A 19,349-nucleotide genomic window follows, 5' to 3' on the forward strand; every position below is an offset into this window, starting at 1 on the left:
TGCACTGGTGCGAGGGGCGGTGCGCGCGCAGCCCGGCTTGAGAGAGGGCGGGGCCGAAGCAGGGCCGCGCAAGCTCAGCGGAGCCAGAAGGGGAGGGGGTTGAGGGCGGGGCCGCGCGCGCCTAGCCCCAGCTGGAGGGGGCGGGGCCCGGGACCTTTGCAGAGTGCCTCACGCGCTCCTTCACCACCTCCTTCCCAATTCCTTGGCTCGTCTGCCAAGGTTCCTTACCCCTCCGGGTCCTAGCCGATGATGGGCCCTCTTCTAGGGATGCTGTTCCCATTGCCGTGCGCCTGGCAAAAGCACTATGCAGAGGCTGTCGCCCACCTGGCGACGGGACCCTCACCCTGCCCAGCAAGGCGCCCTGTTCCTAGGATAGCTGTGTGTGTGTGTGTGTGTGTGTGTGTGTGTGTGTGTGGCCACTTTCTTGCTGTGTGATCTTGGCAAGTCATTTAAGTAGCCTCTCTGCGCCCCCAATCCCCTCTTCTGAAAAGAGGGAATGGTAATATGTGTTTGCTATCGTTTCATCTCTATGCCTCACGCTGAGCCCTGCACAGAGCAGGCACCTGGTGTTTGCTGGAGGACCATTATGGAGGCACATTTATTTGTTTAGACATGTTTTGCCTTCTTTTTACTATAGACACCCACTCATCTGTGGCCGGTTTCCACTAAGAGGATGAGGAAGGAAGGTCCTGCTGAGTAGCTGGCCACAGGGGCACAAGGTTTCTTCAGCACGGGTCAGCTTCCCCTTACGTGGTGTCCTGTGATAGTGGCACTTCTCAGGCAGACAAGCTGGAAGGCTGTGCGATCTTGGGGTAGTGAGGGCACAGCTTCCTGTCCACCTCCTCCCCTCTGGAGTCTCACAGCTGCTTGCTCCAGTGTCTTCAGTGACTTGACATACCTCGTGCCCTTCAAATGAGCACAGTGTGCTTTGTGATTCATTCAACAACCATTCACCATCAAATGCTCATTGAGTACAGGTGCTCCATTTGTGGGCCAGGCAGACACACACTCTACACAAACAGGTCTCACCCTGGAGCTACCCAGACTTGTTAAGTAGACTAGATTTCCAGATTCTGGTTTACAGATCTGGGTGGGGCCTGAGATTTTTGCATTTCTAACAAATCCCCAGGAGGTACTGAGGCTGCTGGTCCCCAGGCCCCCCACTGTGAGAACCACAGGTCTAGAGGAAGGAAACAGACATGAAAAAATCCCATGAGGAGGAACTTCCCTGGTGGCACAGTGGTTAAGGATCCTCCTGCCAATGCAGGGGACATGGGTTCAAGCCCTGGTCCGGGAAAGATCCCACATGCTGTGGAGCAACTAAGCCGTGTGCCACAACTACTGAGCCTGTGTGCCACAACTACTGAAGCCCATGTGCCTAGAGCCCATGCTCCGCAACAAGAGAAGCCACTGCAGTGAGAAGGTGGTGCACCACAACGAAGAGTTGCCCCCGCTCACTGCAACTAGAGAAAGCCTACGCGCAGCAACGAAAACCCAACGCAGCCAAAAAAATAATTAATTGATTTTTAAAAATCACATGAGGAAATAGATAACCAGTGATAAGTGCTACAGAGTAGTCCAATGGTGTGACACTTGAAGGTTGAGCCTGACTGCAGCGACGGTGGGGCCTCAGAACCATCACAAGCAGAAGCTGAGTAGCGAAGAGGCACTTTGAGACTGAGGCTCTGGTACTCAGACAGCAAGACAGAGGGTCTTGAAATGAGGCTGGATTACATATGGTCTGATTGGAGAGCCCTGTGTGAAGAGCAATAAAATAAGACCGCATGTGATCCAGCCTCATCTTGAGACCACCTTGCTCTCCGAGCTCCAAGTTTTCAGCCTCATGGTGCTCCTTTGCTCCTCAGTTCCCTGTGCAAAGAGAAATGAGAGGCCACCAGAGGGTGTGTTTTTTTTAAGATTTTTTTTTTTGCCACACCGTGCGGCATGCAGGATCTTAGGCCCCCAACCAGGGATTGAACCCAGGGCCCCTGCATTGGGAGAGCAGAGTCTTAACCATGGGTCCACCAGGGAGCCCCTCACCAGAGGGTTTTGAACATGAACAGCTGCTCTAGAACAGCAGCTCAGGATAAGGTAGGCAAAGTGGATGGAGAGGGGATGGATGGAAGCAAGTGGAACAGCTGGAAAGATGCAGTGGTGGTCCTGGTGGGGGTGATGGAGGCTTTTAGCTGCCTTGGGTGCTTTATTGGTCCATGTTCCATAAGGAAAAGAGAAGTCATCCTAGATATTTCAAACAGAGGACAATTTGTAACAGGAGACTGAGTGCAAAAGCATCGGAAAAACAGAGGAGAAATGCAAGGTTACCTAAGATTAGTAACAGTAGGAAGCTGCTAGCCTCTTTAGGACTAAAAGTCAAAAGGGAAAGGGTGTTACCCCAAACCCACAACCACTGGGCCCTGAGCAGGAACCCAGATACCGGTCCTCACCGGCCACCACTGCTTCTGCCATTGTTGCTAAAGTCACCACTATCATCGCCACTGCCTAAGGTGCCGGCAGCAGCCTGGAAAAAATGGCTTCTCCTCTTCGCCCGTCTTCTGATGTCCTTCTCACAGAATGTGATGGGGCACTAACGGGCAAGGTTGTCTAGGAAAATTGTGCAGGCTTCCAGCCTCGCTGTCGAGAGTCTACAGGGGCAACAAAAACCACAGAGACTATCGTGTCTTGACTGGAACCAGAGGCTCAATGGTGAGAGTCTCACCTGGCCAGCAGCAGAGTGGCCTGGAACTCCCTCTACTACTGTGCCTGCCACCCTGGGCAGTAATCAGCCGTCCTGGGGCCTCTCTCACCAGAGTCTAAAGCTGCACCGTCCAACACAGTGGCCTCTCGCCACATATGGCAATGTAAGTTTAAATTTAAATCAATTACAATTCTGTAAGGGAGGATCTGTTCCATGCCCCTTTCCAAGCTTCTGGTAGCCTCCAGTGTTTCTTGGCTTGAAGATGGTGTCACCCTGGATCTTTACATGGTCTTCCCTCTGTACATGTCTGTCTCTGTGTCCAAATTTCCCACTTATAAGGATACTAGTCATATCAGATTAGGACCCACCTTAATGATGTCATTATCACTTGATTACGTCTGTAAAGACTTTCTCATTTTGAAATGTATAGAAATATCAAATCACTATGTTGTGGAACAGGAACTAACATAGTGTTGCAGATCAATTATACTTCAAAAAGAAACAAACTCATAGAAAAAGAGATCAGATTTGTCGTTATCAGAGGCAGGAGGTGGGAGTCGGGGGGAATTGGATGAAGGCAGTCAAAAGGTACAAACTTCCAGTTATAAGATAAATAAGTACTAGGGATATAATGTACAACATGATAAATATAATTAAGACTGCTGTATGTTATAATGAAAATTGTTGGGAGTAAATACTAAGAGTTCTTATTAAAAGGAAAACATATTCTTTCTATGTCTTTAATTTTTTATCTATATGAGATGATGGACGTTCACTAAACTCATTGTGGTCATCAGTTCATGATGTATGTAAGTCAAATCATTATGCTGTACACCTTAAACTTATATAGTGCTGTATGTCAATTATATATCAATAAAACTGGAAGAAAAATAATAAATGTTACAATAAAATAAGATTAAAAATTCGTTCCTCCATAGAAGGCACAACACCAAGAGTGAACCCTAATGCACAGTACAGACTCTGGGCGATAATGATGTGTCCGTGTGACACATCAATCAGTTGTGACAAACATACCACCGTGGTGTGGGATGTCATTGGTAAGGGAGGGTGTGAGGGTGTGAGGACAGACAGTATATGGGAACTCTCTCTACTTTCTGCTGTTTTGCTAGGAATCTAAAACTGCTCTAGAAAATGAAGTTTATTAATTAAAAATAAAATTCATTCTTCAGTCCCACCAGCCAGCCACATTTCAAGGCCTCACATGTGGCCAGTGGCTACTGTATTGCCAGCACAGATGAGGAAAGTTCTCCAGGACAGCACTGCTGCGGAAGATGAGTTCTGCAGGGTCTGAGCTGGTCTGACCCATTTTGTACAATTGTTTCCAGCATTTTCTCTCGAGGTCTAGCACTGCTTCTTCCCTCATTAACTTCTCCCCTTGTTCAGAGATTTAAAAGGTGGGCAGTGTTTGAATCCCACCCCTGCACTTCCAGGGAGTGAGTCTTTAGCTTCTGAGACTGATAACCCCCGATAAACTGGGAAGACCAATGTGACTGTCAGCTGAAAAAGTTGAAGGACCTTGAAAAAGTTCAAGGTCAAAGGTCTGCCAACTTCAATAAAAGCCAGAACAAAATTTGCCAGACCTTCACTTCCTGGCCAGACTTTTCACACTGATCACCTATCAATACGTTCTATATAATTTCCGATTTTATTTGGCTTATTTGTAACATGATGTCCTAAATTTGATTATTTCCAACACAAATTTCTGCGTGAAAACAGAGCTCTTCAAAACAGAAGGCTGCTATGTGTGGCTTTTTTTTTTTTTTTAAGCAAGTCGTTTGATTTAAGGAAAAAAATTTATCTGTGAAGTAATCACTATTTTCACTTGAGAGAATGAATTTCATTCCTCTGTCTTACAGAGAACTAACGGCCATGGAAGTGGGTCACAGAGTGGGGGAAAAAGCTCCTTTATGGAATGTTAAACATCTGTGCACAAGGCCTGGGTTCTCCAGAATAAGCAGCGTGCAAATGAGGCACGCAAAACCTTTCCACGCCAACGATGCTGCATAAAGATTCCATACTGGAAAAGTTTCACATAAGCTATTAGTAACTTACAACCCAAAGAAATAAAGCATCATTTCTCCTTTTTCAAGGTAAGTTTTACCACCTTTTATTTATAAAACATTTTGGGGATTAAGAAAAGAGCATTGTGTTTTTGGCCAGACTCTCACTGGCCTCGGGCTTCCTCCAGCACTTCGGTTTGTCCAAAGGAAACGTCTCTGGGTACCTGGGGTCGGGGAGGAGGGGCTGGAAGGTGCTCGGGGAAAACCAGACCGATCCCACCGAGAAGCATGGGAACATTTTTCAAAGAAAATTAGACAAATGACCACGTCTGTAGACATTTGAGCTTTTAAATGTTGATTTAAGTAGAAACAAGGTTTTACCAGTCATCTTTAGCTGGGGTGGGGATGATTAAAGTTCATTCCTCTTGTGGAATCCTTTGAAGATATTTTCTCTCCCACCAAACCTGCCCATCATCTGCTCATCCTCATCTTCCTCTCGGGCCTTCTTCTCTTCTTCCTTGGCCTGTATGGCATCCATCTCCCTTTCTGGGCCCTGGAGAAAGAAACAAAGACCCCGGCAGCTGGGGATTATGCTTCCTGTGGGTTGATTGGGTGTCAGCATGCAGCCTGCCCCTGCCTTCTAGAAGCCTCCACACCAGCTGGGGGTTGGCTGAAAAAGAACCCCCCAGTAATCAGGTCCCAATTCCTGGAACCTGTAAATGTAACCTTATACCTATGGGGAAAGGGTCTTTGCAGATGTGATTAAATTAAGCATGTTGAGATGAAGAATTTCTACTGGATTATCAGGTGGATGCTAAATTCTATCATAATGTTCTCATAAGAGAGGGGCAGAGGGAGATTTGACACAAACAGAGACAGAAGAGGAGAAGGACATGTGAAGATGGGAGCAAAGATTAGAAGGGTGCGGCCACAAACCAAGGAGCACCAGGACCCATCAGGAGCTGCAAGAGGCGAAGTAAGCGTTCTCCCCTAGAGCCTTTAGAGGGAGCAAGGCCCTGCTGATGCCTTGATTTCAGCCTATTGATACTGATTTTGGAATTCTGGCCTCCAGAATTGGAGAGAATACATTTGTGATGTTTTAAGCCAGCAAGTTTGTGGTGATTTGTTATGGCAGCCCCAGGAAATGGATACACCCTCCTTCTTCTATTCCCAGAGCACCTGGGCCGGTCCTTCAACCAGCTGACAAGTGAATGAGTAATGAGAAGAGGACTCAGAGCCTGAATGAGCAATTCCAGACATGTGTGATTAAAAGAAGGGTTAGATGAGTGAAGACACGTCAAGAAATGTCCCATAGTCATTCCTGAAAAAAGAGTTTAGGAAGGCTTTGCTGCAGAAATCAGATTCAAGAAGAAGTGGCTCGGGACGTTCCTGGTGGTCCAGTGGGTAAGACTCTGCGCTTCCAGTTCAGGGGGCCCGGGGTTCGATCCCCGGTCGGGGAATTAGATCCCGCATGCATGCCGCAACTAAGAAGCCCGCCTGCCACAACTAAGACACGGTGCAGCCAAAATAAATAAATAAATAATTTTAAAAAAAGGAAAACAGAAGAAAGGGCTCATGAGAAAATCACTTAGCGATAACCACCTTTCATCAGTGGAGGGGAAATTTTCCCCTGAAATGCCTTAAAATGTTCAATTTTTTTTTTTTTTTTACGGTACGCGGGCCTCTCACTGTTGTGGCCTCTCCCATTGCGGAGCACAGGCTCCGGACGCGCAGGCTCAGCAGCCATGGCTCACGGGCCCAGCTGCTCTGCGGCATGTGGGATCTTCCCGGACCGGGGCACAAACCCGTGTCCCCTGCATTGGCAGGCGGACTCTCAACCACCGCGCCACCAGGGAAGCCCTCAAATTTTAAGCACCTGCTTTGCAGTTGGTCCCAGTGTGACGGACATGACATGGAAGACGCCTTATCAGTGAAAATAAGGGAATGAGGAGATTTTGATTAAAAGCAGGAAGATGTTTTGTGTATCACCCTTAACTTAAACTCACCGGCATGCAATTTAACAACCCAAAGTTTCTGGCTAAAACAGTGTGGAGGGTCCTCCAAGACCTTTCTCTCTCAGTCATGGCACTCCCAGAAGACACTGACCACTCTCTCCTTATGGGTGAGCAGCGCCACCATTTAGTTATTGGCGCTTAGCAACATGAGAAACAAAATGTTTATGCCCATTAAAAGCATACATTTTAGTGTCAGTACTCTAGCTCCAAAGAGTTATAAATGAATTTGTACTGATGAAAGATATTTTATCTTCTTTATGTGAAGGCAGAGCTAAGTTTTTAAGTTGGTTTCTCAGGATAGGGGCCTCAAAATACACACTAAAAAAAATAATAATACAGGAGTGCTTCACACTTGAGGGAATAGAAAGGCAAAGCACAGAGTGGTCAAGGACACTTACAATGCACTTATCTGACAAAGAACTTGACAGAATATATAAAGAACACCTACAACTAAATAAGAAAAGGTCAAATAACCCAATGCGAAAGTGGGCAAGCGACATAAACAGGCTGTATCAACCATATGTTTCTCTTGCTTTGATATCTGGGGCCTTGCTGACCCAGGAGGGATGGCCCCTCCAAGGGGGCCCACTCTTAGAGATAGTAAATGCCAAAAAGCACTCTTTTCATATGCAAACTACATTCAGAGCTCACATCCCTAACGACCTCCACTACTTGGCTCAATTCAGGGCTGATTTCTCCTTGCCTTAATTATCCCACAGCCAGGTACTAGACAACCAGTACCCCAGAGCCCACTGAAATTCTTAAAACTAGCCAATCCTAAGCCTGCTTATCCAGCTTCATCTGTTCCTTCCTGCAAAAAACCAAAACAAACTTTTTTGCCTACATCTTCCACACTCTCCCTCTGCCACCTGACCAAACCTGGTGCTTCCCCATGTGGCCCTGAATGGCATGGCGTGGCCCCTCCTCTGGGGATCTGTGAGTAAAATAAACCATCTTTTTGATGGAGGTCATCTCCTGATCTGCTGGCCTCACCATACCTGAATAATAACAAAACTTACGTCTTAAAACACAGGTATTTCACAGAAAAGGATCTCCAAATGGCCACAAAAGCCATGAAACAGTACCCACCTTCATTCGTCATCAGGGAAATGCAAACAAAATCAGAGATACCACTACACACCTATAGAAACCCACAGTCCCCAGTGCTGGTGAGACTGGAGAGACTGAAAAACAGTGCAGCCCCTCTGGAAACAGGTTGGCGATTTCTCATAGAGTTAAAGATACACCATACAACTCAGCAGCCCCCTCCTGGGTATTTACCCAAGAAAAATAAAAGCACACGTCCACACAAAAAAACTATACGCAACATTGATAGCAGCTTTGGTCATACTGTTAAAAACTGGAAACACCCCTGGGACTTCCCTGGTGGTGCAGTGGTTAGGACTCCACTGCTGCCACTGCAGAGGTGCGGCTTCGATCCCTGGTCAGGGAACTAAGATTCCGCATGCCCCGTGGTGCAGCCAAAAAAGAAAAAAAGAAAGAAAGAAAGAAAAAAAATTGGAAACAACCCAAATGTCCATCAGCTGGTGAGCAGGTAAACTACTCAGTAATAAGAAGATACTACTAATAAGAAGAAACTACTGAGTGAACCTCAGCAACACGGAGGAATCTTGGAGATACTACGCTTGGTGTGAGAAGCAGGCTCAAAAAGACTCCATACTATATGATTCCATTTATATGACATTCTGGAAAAGGCAAAACTATAGGGACATAAACAACAAGGACCTACTGTATAGCACAGGGAACTATATTCAATATCTTGCAATAACCTATAATGGAAAAGAATCTGAAAAAGTATATATATATTCTGAATCTGAAAAAGAATATACATTTATAACTAAATCACTTTGCTGTACACCTGAAACTAACACAACGTTGTAAATCAACTATACTTCAAAAATACTATAAGGACGGATATCAGATCAGTGATTGCTGGAGTAGGGGAGGGCTTGGTTACAAGGAGACTTTTTGGGGTGGTGAAACTGTTGTACATCTTGATTTTTAGTGGTGGTTTCATAACTATATGTGTTTGTCAGAATTCATAGAACTATACATTTCACAGTATGTAAATTATACTTCAATAAAACTGACTCATCAACAACAACTGACAGTAATACCTAGCATGGCCAAAGATGCGACACAATTGAAATTCTCGACGATGAGGAAGGGAATGTAAACAGGATGACACACTGAAAACGTTTGTGTAAGAACTGGTGACCCAGCCTGTCCACTCCTGGGCATGTGTCCATTGAAAGACATGTACAGGAATGATGGGAACAGCTTTATCCATGAGGCCACAAACTGGAAGCATCCCAAAGCTGCATCCACAGAGAATGGATACATACCTTCCGGAATATTCACAAAGGAAGAACAAGCTACTGCTACATGCAAAAATATGAATGAACTTCGCAACACTACCTGAATGAATAAATAATGGGTAGCTACATTTACATAAATTTCAAAAGGAGTCAAATCCATCTACAGCGATGGAAGTGGAACCATTATTCCTTTGGGGGTGGGTGCTTGCTGGGAGGGATCGTGAGGAGGTTCCTGGAGCTCTGGCGACCTTCTGTATCTTGATCTGGGTGGGGTGTTCATTAGTAAAAATTCATCAAGGCTTTTCCTATACGTGAGACTTAAGTACAGAAATAACTGAATTATGAAAGAAAAGTTCATTGTGTTCATTGTACCTTGGTTTCACCCCAGGTGGCCTTGCCAAAATTCTCAGCGTACTCTTCATCATCTGTGATCAGGAAGTTATCGAAGATGGTTCCGGATCTCACCTGTGGATGAAAATAAGGCCTTCGTTACTGATGTGAAAAATGAAACTTTCCACAAAATAAACAGTTGTCATTTGCTCAGTACTGTAACAGTGATTAGCTGCCAATAGTAGGACATGCAGATACCCTTTTCTAGAATATCTATTCCCTCCAGGGCACTGGTTCTCAAACTTGGCTGCATATGGGGACCACCAAGAACATTTAAAAAAACTCCTGATGCCTGGTCTCACCCCCAGGGATGTTGATTTAGCTGGTCTGGGGTACCACCGGGGCACTGAGACTTTCAAGAACTCCCCAGTGACTCGAGCATTCAGCGATGTTTGAGAACCGATGCTCGAGAACCTTCCTGTGCAAAGTGTGAGCCATGGATGGGCAACATCAGCACCGCCAGGGAGCTTGCTGGGGATGCAGAATCTCAGGCTCCATCCTGGACATGCTACATCTGAATCTTCAGTCTTATCCTAAAGCTGACAGGCACCACAAGGTCAGCTCCAGGCAAATTCCCAGGGAGCAGCAAGGCAGACAAGAAGTACCCAGGGCAGGAAGGATGTCCATTTTGTCTACGACTGTATGTCTTGGGTCCAGGTAGGGGTGCCCGGCACACAACAGGAGCTCAAATACTAGCTATGTGAATTAAGGAGTTTAGGCTGAAGTCCAGAGTTATTAAACTAAAGCGAATTTAAAACCAAGTGACCTGCCAAAGCTCCAGTCCGATGGCACCAATGTTCTCAAATTCTGAGAGGTCATATTCCGTCAAATAATTGGTGTTTTTCATCTTCTGATGGAGCCAAACATCTTTGTCTATGCCCTCTGGTTTCAGGCCATCCTGCAACAACAAACTGTATGTGGTCGACCCTGGGGACACGGGTGGGGAGGGGGCTGGAGGGAAGAAGATGCCACGCACTTGGTATGGAGGCTTCTGCAGCATCGGCGCCTGCCAGTCCCCATCCAGTTCGCTGTTCCAGTCACTCGGCTTGCTGGCCCTGGCATCCAGAAGGTGCTTCTCCCAGTCCTTAAAATATGTGTAGGGGGAAAAAAATTTAGATTCTCAGATTTGAGAAAGGAAATTCTTAACTCCCAAGAGGCAGGGGCAGACCTGTGACCCTGGTTGCACTTTTCCCCGTGTCCTCCTCCATTTGACGGTCGAAGGGCTAAGTGCTGGGGTTCCCTCCCTCACCGGGGGCTTCAGGACCACGCACTGCCTGCTTTTTCTCCCTAACCGCACCTATGATGACAGCACTCTTCCCATGCTGTTGAGAGGAACGGTGCTGTGGAAAACTCGAAATAGTGGCCAAAGTTAAAATGAAGGGGCAAAAAGTGATGTTGGGAAGACGGGCCATATTTCCTACTGATTAGGTTAAGTCTGTACTTCTACAACATGGTCATATATGGACTGTTCCAGAGAGAGGCTGGACAACTAAGGAATGTCCCAAGATTTACCTGAGGACTGCTGGGTAGCAGGAGAAAAGCAGTTGTATTATTCAGCCCTTATATATATACTCACACTATACACATATATATAAAACACAGGGGACTTCCCTGGTGGTCCAGTGGTAAAGAATCCGCCTTACAATGCAGGGGACGCGGGTTCAATCCCTGGTCAGGGAACTAAGATCCCACATGCCACGGGGCAACTAAGTCCGTGTGCCACAACTACTGAGCTCACGTGCCTCAACTGGAGCCCATGTGCTGCAACCTAGAGAGCCCACGTGCTCTGGAACCTGCGCCCCACAGCTAGAGAGAAGCCCGCACACCACAACGAAGAGCCCGCACGCCACAACTAAGACCCGATGCAGCCAAAACAGTAATAATAAATAAAATAAATAAATAATAAATCTTAACAAATAAAACACAGGTATACACATACCTATATACACACATACGCATATATACATATTTCTACACGTGCATATATACACATGTCTATGTGAAGGTGACTTAATAGGTGTTGAATACATTTGTGTTTTTTTTAAATGGAGCTTTTTCTTCCTCCCTCCCTCCCTCCCTCCCTCTCTCTCTCTCTCTCTCCTTCTTTCTTTCTTTCTTTCCCCACCACACGGCTTGCGGCTTGCAGGATTTTAGTTCCCCGACCAGGGATCCAACCCATGCCACCTGCAATGGAAGCAGTGGAGTCCTAACCATTGGACCGCCAGGGAAGTCCCAAATAAATATTTGTTGAATAAATGAATGGATGAGAAAAATTTGCTCTGGATTAATAATAATTCAGATAAACACATCAAAGCATAAAAATGGTGTACAATGATGTTTTCTCTTTCAGAATAACTGAGAACTTTTCCACGTTACTCTAGAACGTCTCAACGATGGCAGGTGGGAGTTAATCATCTCTCCTACTGCTCTTTGCCCCGACCCCAACTGGCAACAGGTGAGCCAGTCTTGTGTTGGGATCCAAGAAATGATTACAACTCAGTCAGTAGCCGACTCTTTATAATGAGGGTTATCAAATGGTAACACCATAAAGAACCACACTGTTTAGGAGATCACACAGAACTGAACATATGGACAGAACACGGCCAGTTTGGGAACGAGCTTTCTGAACAGATGATTTGGCTCCTCTGGGGACCTGCCTCGTGTACGCCCGGCACCAAGGCACACCTGCACTGCTAGGATGGCATCCTTGTAACCCAGAGGCAGCCAGGATTTCAGTCCTAAGACCCGTATCTCCTGAGCTTGGGAGCCTCAGCGTCAGTTTCTTTGCCATTCTGTACCTTGTTTAAAGTAAATGCTCTTTCCAGGTGAAAAACTACTTTTTTTACTTTGGTTTGAAGGTAAGAAAGGGAGAGTATAACTTCCCGCCTTTTTTCTTTTTCTTGAGAAATGATGGGGAAGCCTTATATGATTGGGATTTTACTCTAATCTGAAGACATTCTCATTGATTGGACACATGGATTCCAAATTCATGGAAGTTTACTTTTGATCATCTATGAAAGAAAAGGGTTGCCAAATAATTTAAGTCTAAACAAGATGCCATTTTAATTTCATAATTACATTCCATCTATGATGAAGTATTTGACTATTAGACAGCAATGCCACTAGTATTTTAAGTTGCCAGAAATTAATTGTAAACATCAGTTACAGTACTCTCAGTTATGGCAAAGACAATTGTCTTAAGATAAATAGCTTACATTTTGGCATAATGTTTGGTGTACAAAGAAAAATGTTACAACAATGACTAACGTAAATGGAAAAAAAAAAAGTAGCTTAATAGCAGGTTGAGTTCCCCAAAAGATTTCTCAATGTCCTAAGTCTCAGAATCTGGGAATGTGACCTTATTAGGAAAAAAGGCTCTTTGCAGATGTAATTAAGGTAAGGATCTCTAGACAGGTCATTCTATAATTCTGGATTATCCAGGTAGGCCCTAAATCCAATGACAAATGTCCTTATAAGAGAAAGAAGAGACACAAAAAGAATAGAAGGCTATGTGGAAAAGGAGGCAGAGATCGGAGTGATGTGTCTACCAGCCAAGGAACGCTGGGAGTCACCAAAAGCTGGAAGAAGCGAAGGATTCTCCCCTAGACCCTTCAGACGGAGTATGCGGCCCTGATGATTTCTGACTTCTGGCTTCAAGAAGAACTGAAAGAATACATCTCTGTTGTTTCAAGCCCCCAGTTTGTGGTCCTTTTTATGGCAGCCCTAGGAAACTAATATATACCTGTTACGATAATTGATTCTTGGTTGGCAGTCACACGTATGATGCTCAAAAATACTTATGCTCAAATGCAGAATGACAAGAAAATCATTTTTATAAAGGTTGCTGATACATTTTCCTTTTTTAAAAAAAACATTGGTTACAAAAACAAACCCTACTTGCTTTCATCTCAGATATTTTAACTCTTTCACAATACCTTGAAGTGTGCAGCCTGTGTGGCTGGTCTCAGCATATATGCTCTGAGGAGGGCACTTTGATTGTTGTAATGCTGTCATCATGATTCCCAGCCATGCAGCAATTGTACGGTACTTGGGTACTTACGAACTACACTTGTACACTTTCTAGCAGTTCTGCGGGAAAAATCCACACCTGGGATTTGCCCTCTGTAGCCTGGTCCCAGTCCTTAGACTCTGCTGAAGCCTTCTCCATTTTCTTCAGTGATGTGAGCTGCCAGTCATACTCTATGCTGCCGGATTCAATCGACTGACCATCAATTTTCACTTCGTAAGTGAGGTCTGGTCTTAAAATCAGAGTGTAGAGGTGTGTGAAGCCATCAACCTGAATGTTTTGGGGGAGAAAAGGAAAAGAATAAGACCCTTAACGTTTCAAGGCAGGTCTAGACATGCAGCATAAATCGTCATGGGTCAAAGTCTTGTTGTAAACAGAAAGCAGAGACGTTCTAGAAATAGGGGTTGACTTGACAATGAAAGGGTGTCCTACAGAAGACTCACCCCTTTGTAGAATACTTCCTCACTACTGGCAGCCTTCTCTTGAGTGGCTGATTCCCTTTTGTGCAAAGACAATGGCTTTCACCTATAATCCCCCAGGCAGTTATGATGGGGTGATTGGTGTAAACCGAGGGACCAGTGCGTTGTTGGACTTAAGAAAAGTTATATGCAAAACAACTCTGGCTCTGCATTCTGAAAGACACCAAATGAAGCCCACTCTATTTCTCAACACAAGAGAGAATTTTTAACTCTCTGTGTTGTCCAACAATTTAAGCTTGGGGAGGGCAGGCCTGGTGCGCCTTTTGGTCATGGTTAAAGCCCCAGGCTGGACACAAGGAAAGCATTTAACATTCAATAAAGGAGGGCTGGGGACTTCCCTGGTGGTCCAGTGGTTAAGACTCCACGCTTCCACTGCAGGGGGCACGGGTTGGATCCCTGGTTGGGGAACTAAGATCCTGCATGCCACACAGTGTGGCCAAAAATAAATAAATAAATAAAATAAAAAATAAAGGAGGGCTGGAAGGTGGATGGGAGGGTGTCTGGGGAGGCTGGGGGTGACCAGGACATATCTGACTGTCAGCAGCAGAGGGGACCCCTGCACCACACCCCAACAGCAGCAGCATCACTGGGGGAACATGGGCAATGCCCATTCCCAGGTCAGCCCCGCACTGCTGCATCAGAGCCTCGTGGACCCTCTGGCCACTTTCATAGGCCCTCCAGGGTCTCTGACGCTGTTCAAGTTTGGGAACCACTGCCCCAGTATAAAGGCTCTGTCAGGAGGAGTCTCTCCCTGCTAAGAACCCAATCAAAACATCTTTTCAGTACCCCTCTGCTCTGTCACACCGCAGACAATGACTCTGTCCCGGGACCAGTATTACAGCCTACTCTGTGTCCCCCTCAACCCTTGTAGCCCGCCGTGACAGCTGAGTGCACAATTCTCCAAACGCTTTCCCCCTGCTCTCTGCCTGCCTTTGTCTCCACTTGTCTTTCTTAATTTAGACTTTGGGCTTGCTGGCCCCATGGCTGGCACCCTCTGGGATTTGTCCAGCGGCCCAGAGCCTCCTGAGGGGTAACATCGACACCCACACATATGCAAACAGCTCCAAGCCAACATCTTTAATCCCAACCATCAGCCGAGTTTCAGACCCAAAGTTTCCAACAATTTATTCGACACCTCTACCTCGATGTCTGCCTGGATTTCACAACCAACTGTTCTAAACATGACCCCTGAGTCTGCCCTGACCCCTTTCTTGGCCTTTGTTTCCCCTCCTATTTAAGAGCAACGCCACTGAGAATCATCATCCATACCCTCAGCACCCAGAATCCAAACATCATCAAGACGTGTGGACCCTACACCTGAATCATCTGTCAAAACGCTCCCGTGTTCTGCATCCCGCTGAAGCCTTGACCTAACAATCTCACCCATCTCCCTGTCTGTTGATCGCCACCCCTTCCTCCCTAGAACATCCGAGGTTTTTTTTTTTTTTTGGCTGTGTCGGGTCTTAGTTGCAGAGTGCGGGCTCTTCCTTGCCGCGGGCGGGCTTCTTTCTAGTTGTGGCATGCTGGTTTTCACTTCGCTAGTTGTAGCACTCAGGCTCCAGGGTGCGTGGGCTCTGTAGTTGTGGTGCGCGGGTTCTAGAGTGCATGGGCTCTGTAGTTTGCAGCACGCAGGCTCTCTAGTTGAGGCTCGTGAGCTCAGTAGTTGTGGCGTGTGGGCTTAGTTGCCCCGCAGCATGTGGGATCTTAGTTCCCTGACCAGGGATCGAACCTGTGTCCCCTGCATTGGAAGGTGGATTCTTTACCACTGGACCACCAGGGAAGTACCTTTTTTTTTTTTTTTTTTGGTAGGTCTTTTTTCTTTCCATCCTTTTTTGTTCTTTTCTCTTGTGGTTTGATGACCATCTTCAGTGTTGTGCTTGGGTTGCTTTTTCTTTTTTGTGTGTGTATCTATTGTAGTTTGGGGGTTTGCTGTTCCCATGAGGTTTTGATATAGCAGACTATACATGTACAAGGTTGTTTTAAGTTTCTAGTCTCTTTCCTGCCTAGAGGAGTTCCTTTAGCATTTGTTACAAAGCTGGTCTGGTGGTGCTGAATTCTCTTAGCTTTTGCTTGTCTGTAAAGCTTTTGATTTCTCCGTCAAATCTGAATGAGAGCCTTGCTGGGTAGAGTGTTCCTGGTTGTAGGTTCTTCCCTTTCATCACTTTAAATATATCGTGCCACTCCCTTCTGGCTTGCAGAATTTCTGCTGAGAAATCAGCTGTTAACCTTATGGGAGTTCCCTGGTATGTTGTCATTTTTCCCTTGTTGCTTTTAATCATTTTTCTCTGCCTTTAATTTTTGTCAATTTGATTACTATGTGTCTCAGTGTGTTTCTCCTTGGGTTTATCCTGCCTGGGACACTCCGCACTTCCTGGACTTGGGTGGCTATTTCCTTTCCCAGGTTAGGGAAGTTTTCAACTATCATCTCTTCAAATATTTTCTCGGGTCCTTTCTCTCTCTCTCCTCCTTCTGGGACCCCTATAATGCGAATGTTGGTGCATTTAACATTGTTCCAGAAGTCTCTTAGGCTGTCTTCATTTCTTTTCATTCTTTTTTCTTTATTCTGTTCTGCAGCAGTGATTTCCACCATTCTGTCTTCCAGGTCACTTATCCATTCTTCTCCCTCAGTTATTCTGCTATCAATTCCTTCTGGTGTATTTTTCATTTCAGTTATTGTATTGTTCATCTTTGTTCTTTAATTCTTCTAGTTCTGTGTTAAACATTTCTTGCATCTTCTCAATCCTTGACTCCATTCTTTTTCAAAGGTCCTGGATCATCTTCACTATCATTATTCTGAATTCTTTTTCTGGAATTTAGTTGTTTTTCTGGGTTTTTATCTTGGTCCTTCATCTGGGACATAATCCTCTGCCTTTTCATTTCATCTATCTTTCTCTGATTGTGGTTTTCCTTCGGCAGGCTGCAGGATTGTAGTTCTTCTTGTGTCTGCTGTCTGCCCTCTGGTGGTTGAGGCTATCTAAGAGGCTCGTGCAAGCTTCCTGATGGGAGGGACTGGTGATGGGTAGAGCTGGGTGTTGCTCTGGTGGGCAGAGCTCAGTAAAACTTTAATCCACTTGTCTGCTGATGGGTGGGGCTGTGTTCCCTCGCTGTTGGTTGTTTGGCCTGAGTAGGCTCTTTGGTGGGGCTAATGGAGGACCCCGGGAGGGCTCACGCCAATGAGTACTTCCCATAACTTCTGCTGCCAGTGTCCTTGTCCCTGCAGTGAGCCACAGCCGCCCACCCCCTCCTCTGCAGACCAATCAACATTAGCAGGTAGGTCTGGTTCAGTCTCCTATGGGGTCACTGCTCCTTCCCCCGGGTCCTGGTGCGCACAAGACTTTGTGTGTGCCCTCTAAGAGTGGAGTCTCTGTTTCCCCCAGTCTTGTTGAAGTCCTGCAATCAAATCCCACTAGCTTTCAAAGTCCGATTCTCTGGGGATTCCTCCTCCTGTTGCCAGACCCCCAGGTTGGGAAGTCTAACATGGGGCTCAGAACCTTCACTCCAGTGGTGAACTTCTGTGGTATAATTGTTCTCCAGTTTGTGAGTTGCCCACCCAGCAGTTAGGGGATTTGATTTTATTGTGATTGCAGCCCTCCTACCGTCTCATTGTGGCTTCTCCTTTGTCTTTGGATGTGGTGTATCTTTTTTGGTGAGTTCCAGTGTCTTCCTGTCGATGACTGTTCAGCAGTTAGTGGTGATGCCAGTGTTCTCGCAAGACGGAGTGAGCGCACATCTGTCTACTCCGCTATCTTGAATCAATCTCCTGAGGTATTTTTTTTAACAATGCAGGCCAGACCTCCTCCTTGAAAATCCTTGAGGGCTGACCACTGCGTTTCTTTTACAGCATTGCAGAGTGAATCGGAGCCCCGAGAAGATAACCTTGCTCCTCACCGAGGAGTCCGTGATGCTGACTAGCTGCTATGATCCAAGGCTCCAAGGCTCCTTCAGCAGACTTGTCTCTATTTTTCTAACAGGCTGCAGAAATACCAATACCTGTCTGAGGGAGTTGTGCGCCTGCCAGCGCCACTCAGGGCCCCGCAGGCTTGCTGCCCGCAGGTGACCGAGCTCTGGCCTCGCAGGCACAGTCCAGGCCAGACCTCACAGCCTCCATCTGGTAGTGTCATCCCCTTTCTCTCCTGCATGCCTGAGCTGCAACTGAACAAATGCTCGGGAATCATATCATGAAGACTGGTCCTCTGGTCCAACACTAAGGTGGAGGAGGAAGACTTGGATTTTGAGCTCCCCTCCATGCTCAAGGGAGGGGTGTCAGGCCTCTGAGTACATGGGGGACCTGCTGATCCTTTAGAACCATCAAGTCAGCAGGCAGGACCCGGCGAGAAACCATGCTGCCCACAGAGACTCACCGGGGCTTTGTGAGGGTGCCGAGCGCCCCCTGCTCAGGTAGAGACTGAATAAGGGACAGTTACGGATGCTTCCGTTCCTTGCTGTCAATGATCTTGAAATACACTGGCCTCCTGCCCAGATGCACAGAGGCTATGGGTGCTGGGGATGCCTCGGGGGACAGGTCCCTGCTTCCTGGTGCTTACCTTCAAAGTGTGGGGGGATGAGCTTTAGGGAGTGTACTTCCCCTTCACAGGCCCACACACCAGGGACTTAATGCAAGCTGCCTCTTTGGAGAAGCCCCGGGTAGGGCCATTGAGTTATAAACAGGCCCTAAGACCTAAAATGTCATTTTCACAGGATCCCCTGGGTAAAAATGTAAAGCATGTATGCATTCATTTTAGAAATATTCCCATTTTAAATTGTTTTGGTATTTTGAAGATTAATTTCACCAGAATTTTTTTTCACCCTGAATATTTCATTCCTTAATGATGATGGGTATAGCTGAAACGTGAGCATCCTGTCGTAACCCTTATGGGGCATTTTATAAATCAACGTCATGGCTCACAGTGAGAAGTGTACCCTCCCGGTGGGTAAAAACTTTGGAAACCAAACCAATCAAAGTGGTGGACAAGTGTCTCTAACAGGCCTGCTAAACTGGAAAGCAGGGACAGGACAGACAAGGCCCATCCATAGTTCACTTAAATAGTTTAAGGTCAAAACTATTTTCTATAAACTTACGTTATTATCTGGCAAGAGTTAACATGATCACTGATTTGAATATGAAAGAATTTACCTTACACCTGATTGATTTCTTGTTTGAGTGATACTGATTCTTGAAATGTAAAATAACATGAACTTTCTTGACATCAAATCCACAAATATCGGGTCCTACAAAAAAAAATATTAACTGCTCTCAATTTCCTTCTGTCATGCATCAACACAGGATATCCCCAACCATTCTCCTGAAATAATATACAAGGCACAGGAAGCTTACATGTCTGGGAATAATCAGATGTTCCTGTGGAGATATTTAAACGGATGG

General features: G+C 46.0%; 1 protein-coding gene across 1 annotated transcript in view; it reads right to left on the minus strand.

Annotated features, from left to right (window-relative positions):
- Positions 1 to 5,125: 5,125 nt before the first annotated feature.
- Positions 5,126 to 19,349, minus strand: part of CALR3 (calreticulin 3) — a 30,910-nt gene continuing 16,686 nt past the window's right edge. The window contains exons 4-9 of the mRNA XM_030880241.2: positions 19,101 to 19,195; positions 13,569 to 13,757; positions 10,437 to 10,544; positions 10,227 to 10,358; positions 9,443 to 9,535; positions 5,126 to 5,269 (exon numbers count right to left, since the gene is read on the minus strand). Of these exons, the coding sequence (XP_030736101.1) occupies positions 5,126 to 5,269; positions 9,443 to 9,535; positions 10,227 to 10,358; positions 10,437 to 10,544; positions 13,569 to 13,757; positions 19,101 to 19,195 (761 nt within the window). The remainder of the gene's footprint in view (positions 5,270 to 9,442; positions 9,536 to 10,226; positions 10,359 to 10,436; positions 10,545 to 13,568; positions 13,758 to 19,100; positions 19,196 to 19,349) is intronic.

This window comes from Globicephala melas, chromosome 3 (assembly GCF_963455315.2).
Source record: "Globicephala melas chromosome 3, mGloMel1.2, whole genome shotgun sequence".
In the NCBI taxonomy this organism is placed as follows: domain Eukaryota; kingdom Metazoa; phylum Chordata; class Mammalia; order Artiodactyla; family Delphinidae; genus Globicephala; species Globicephala melas.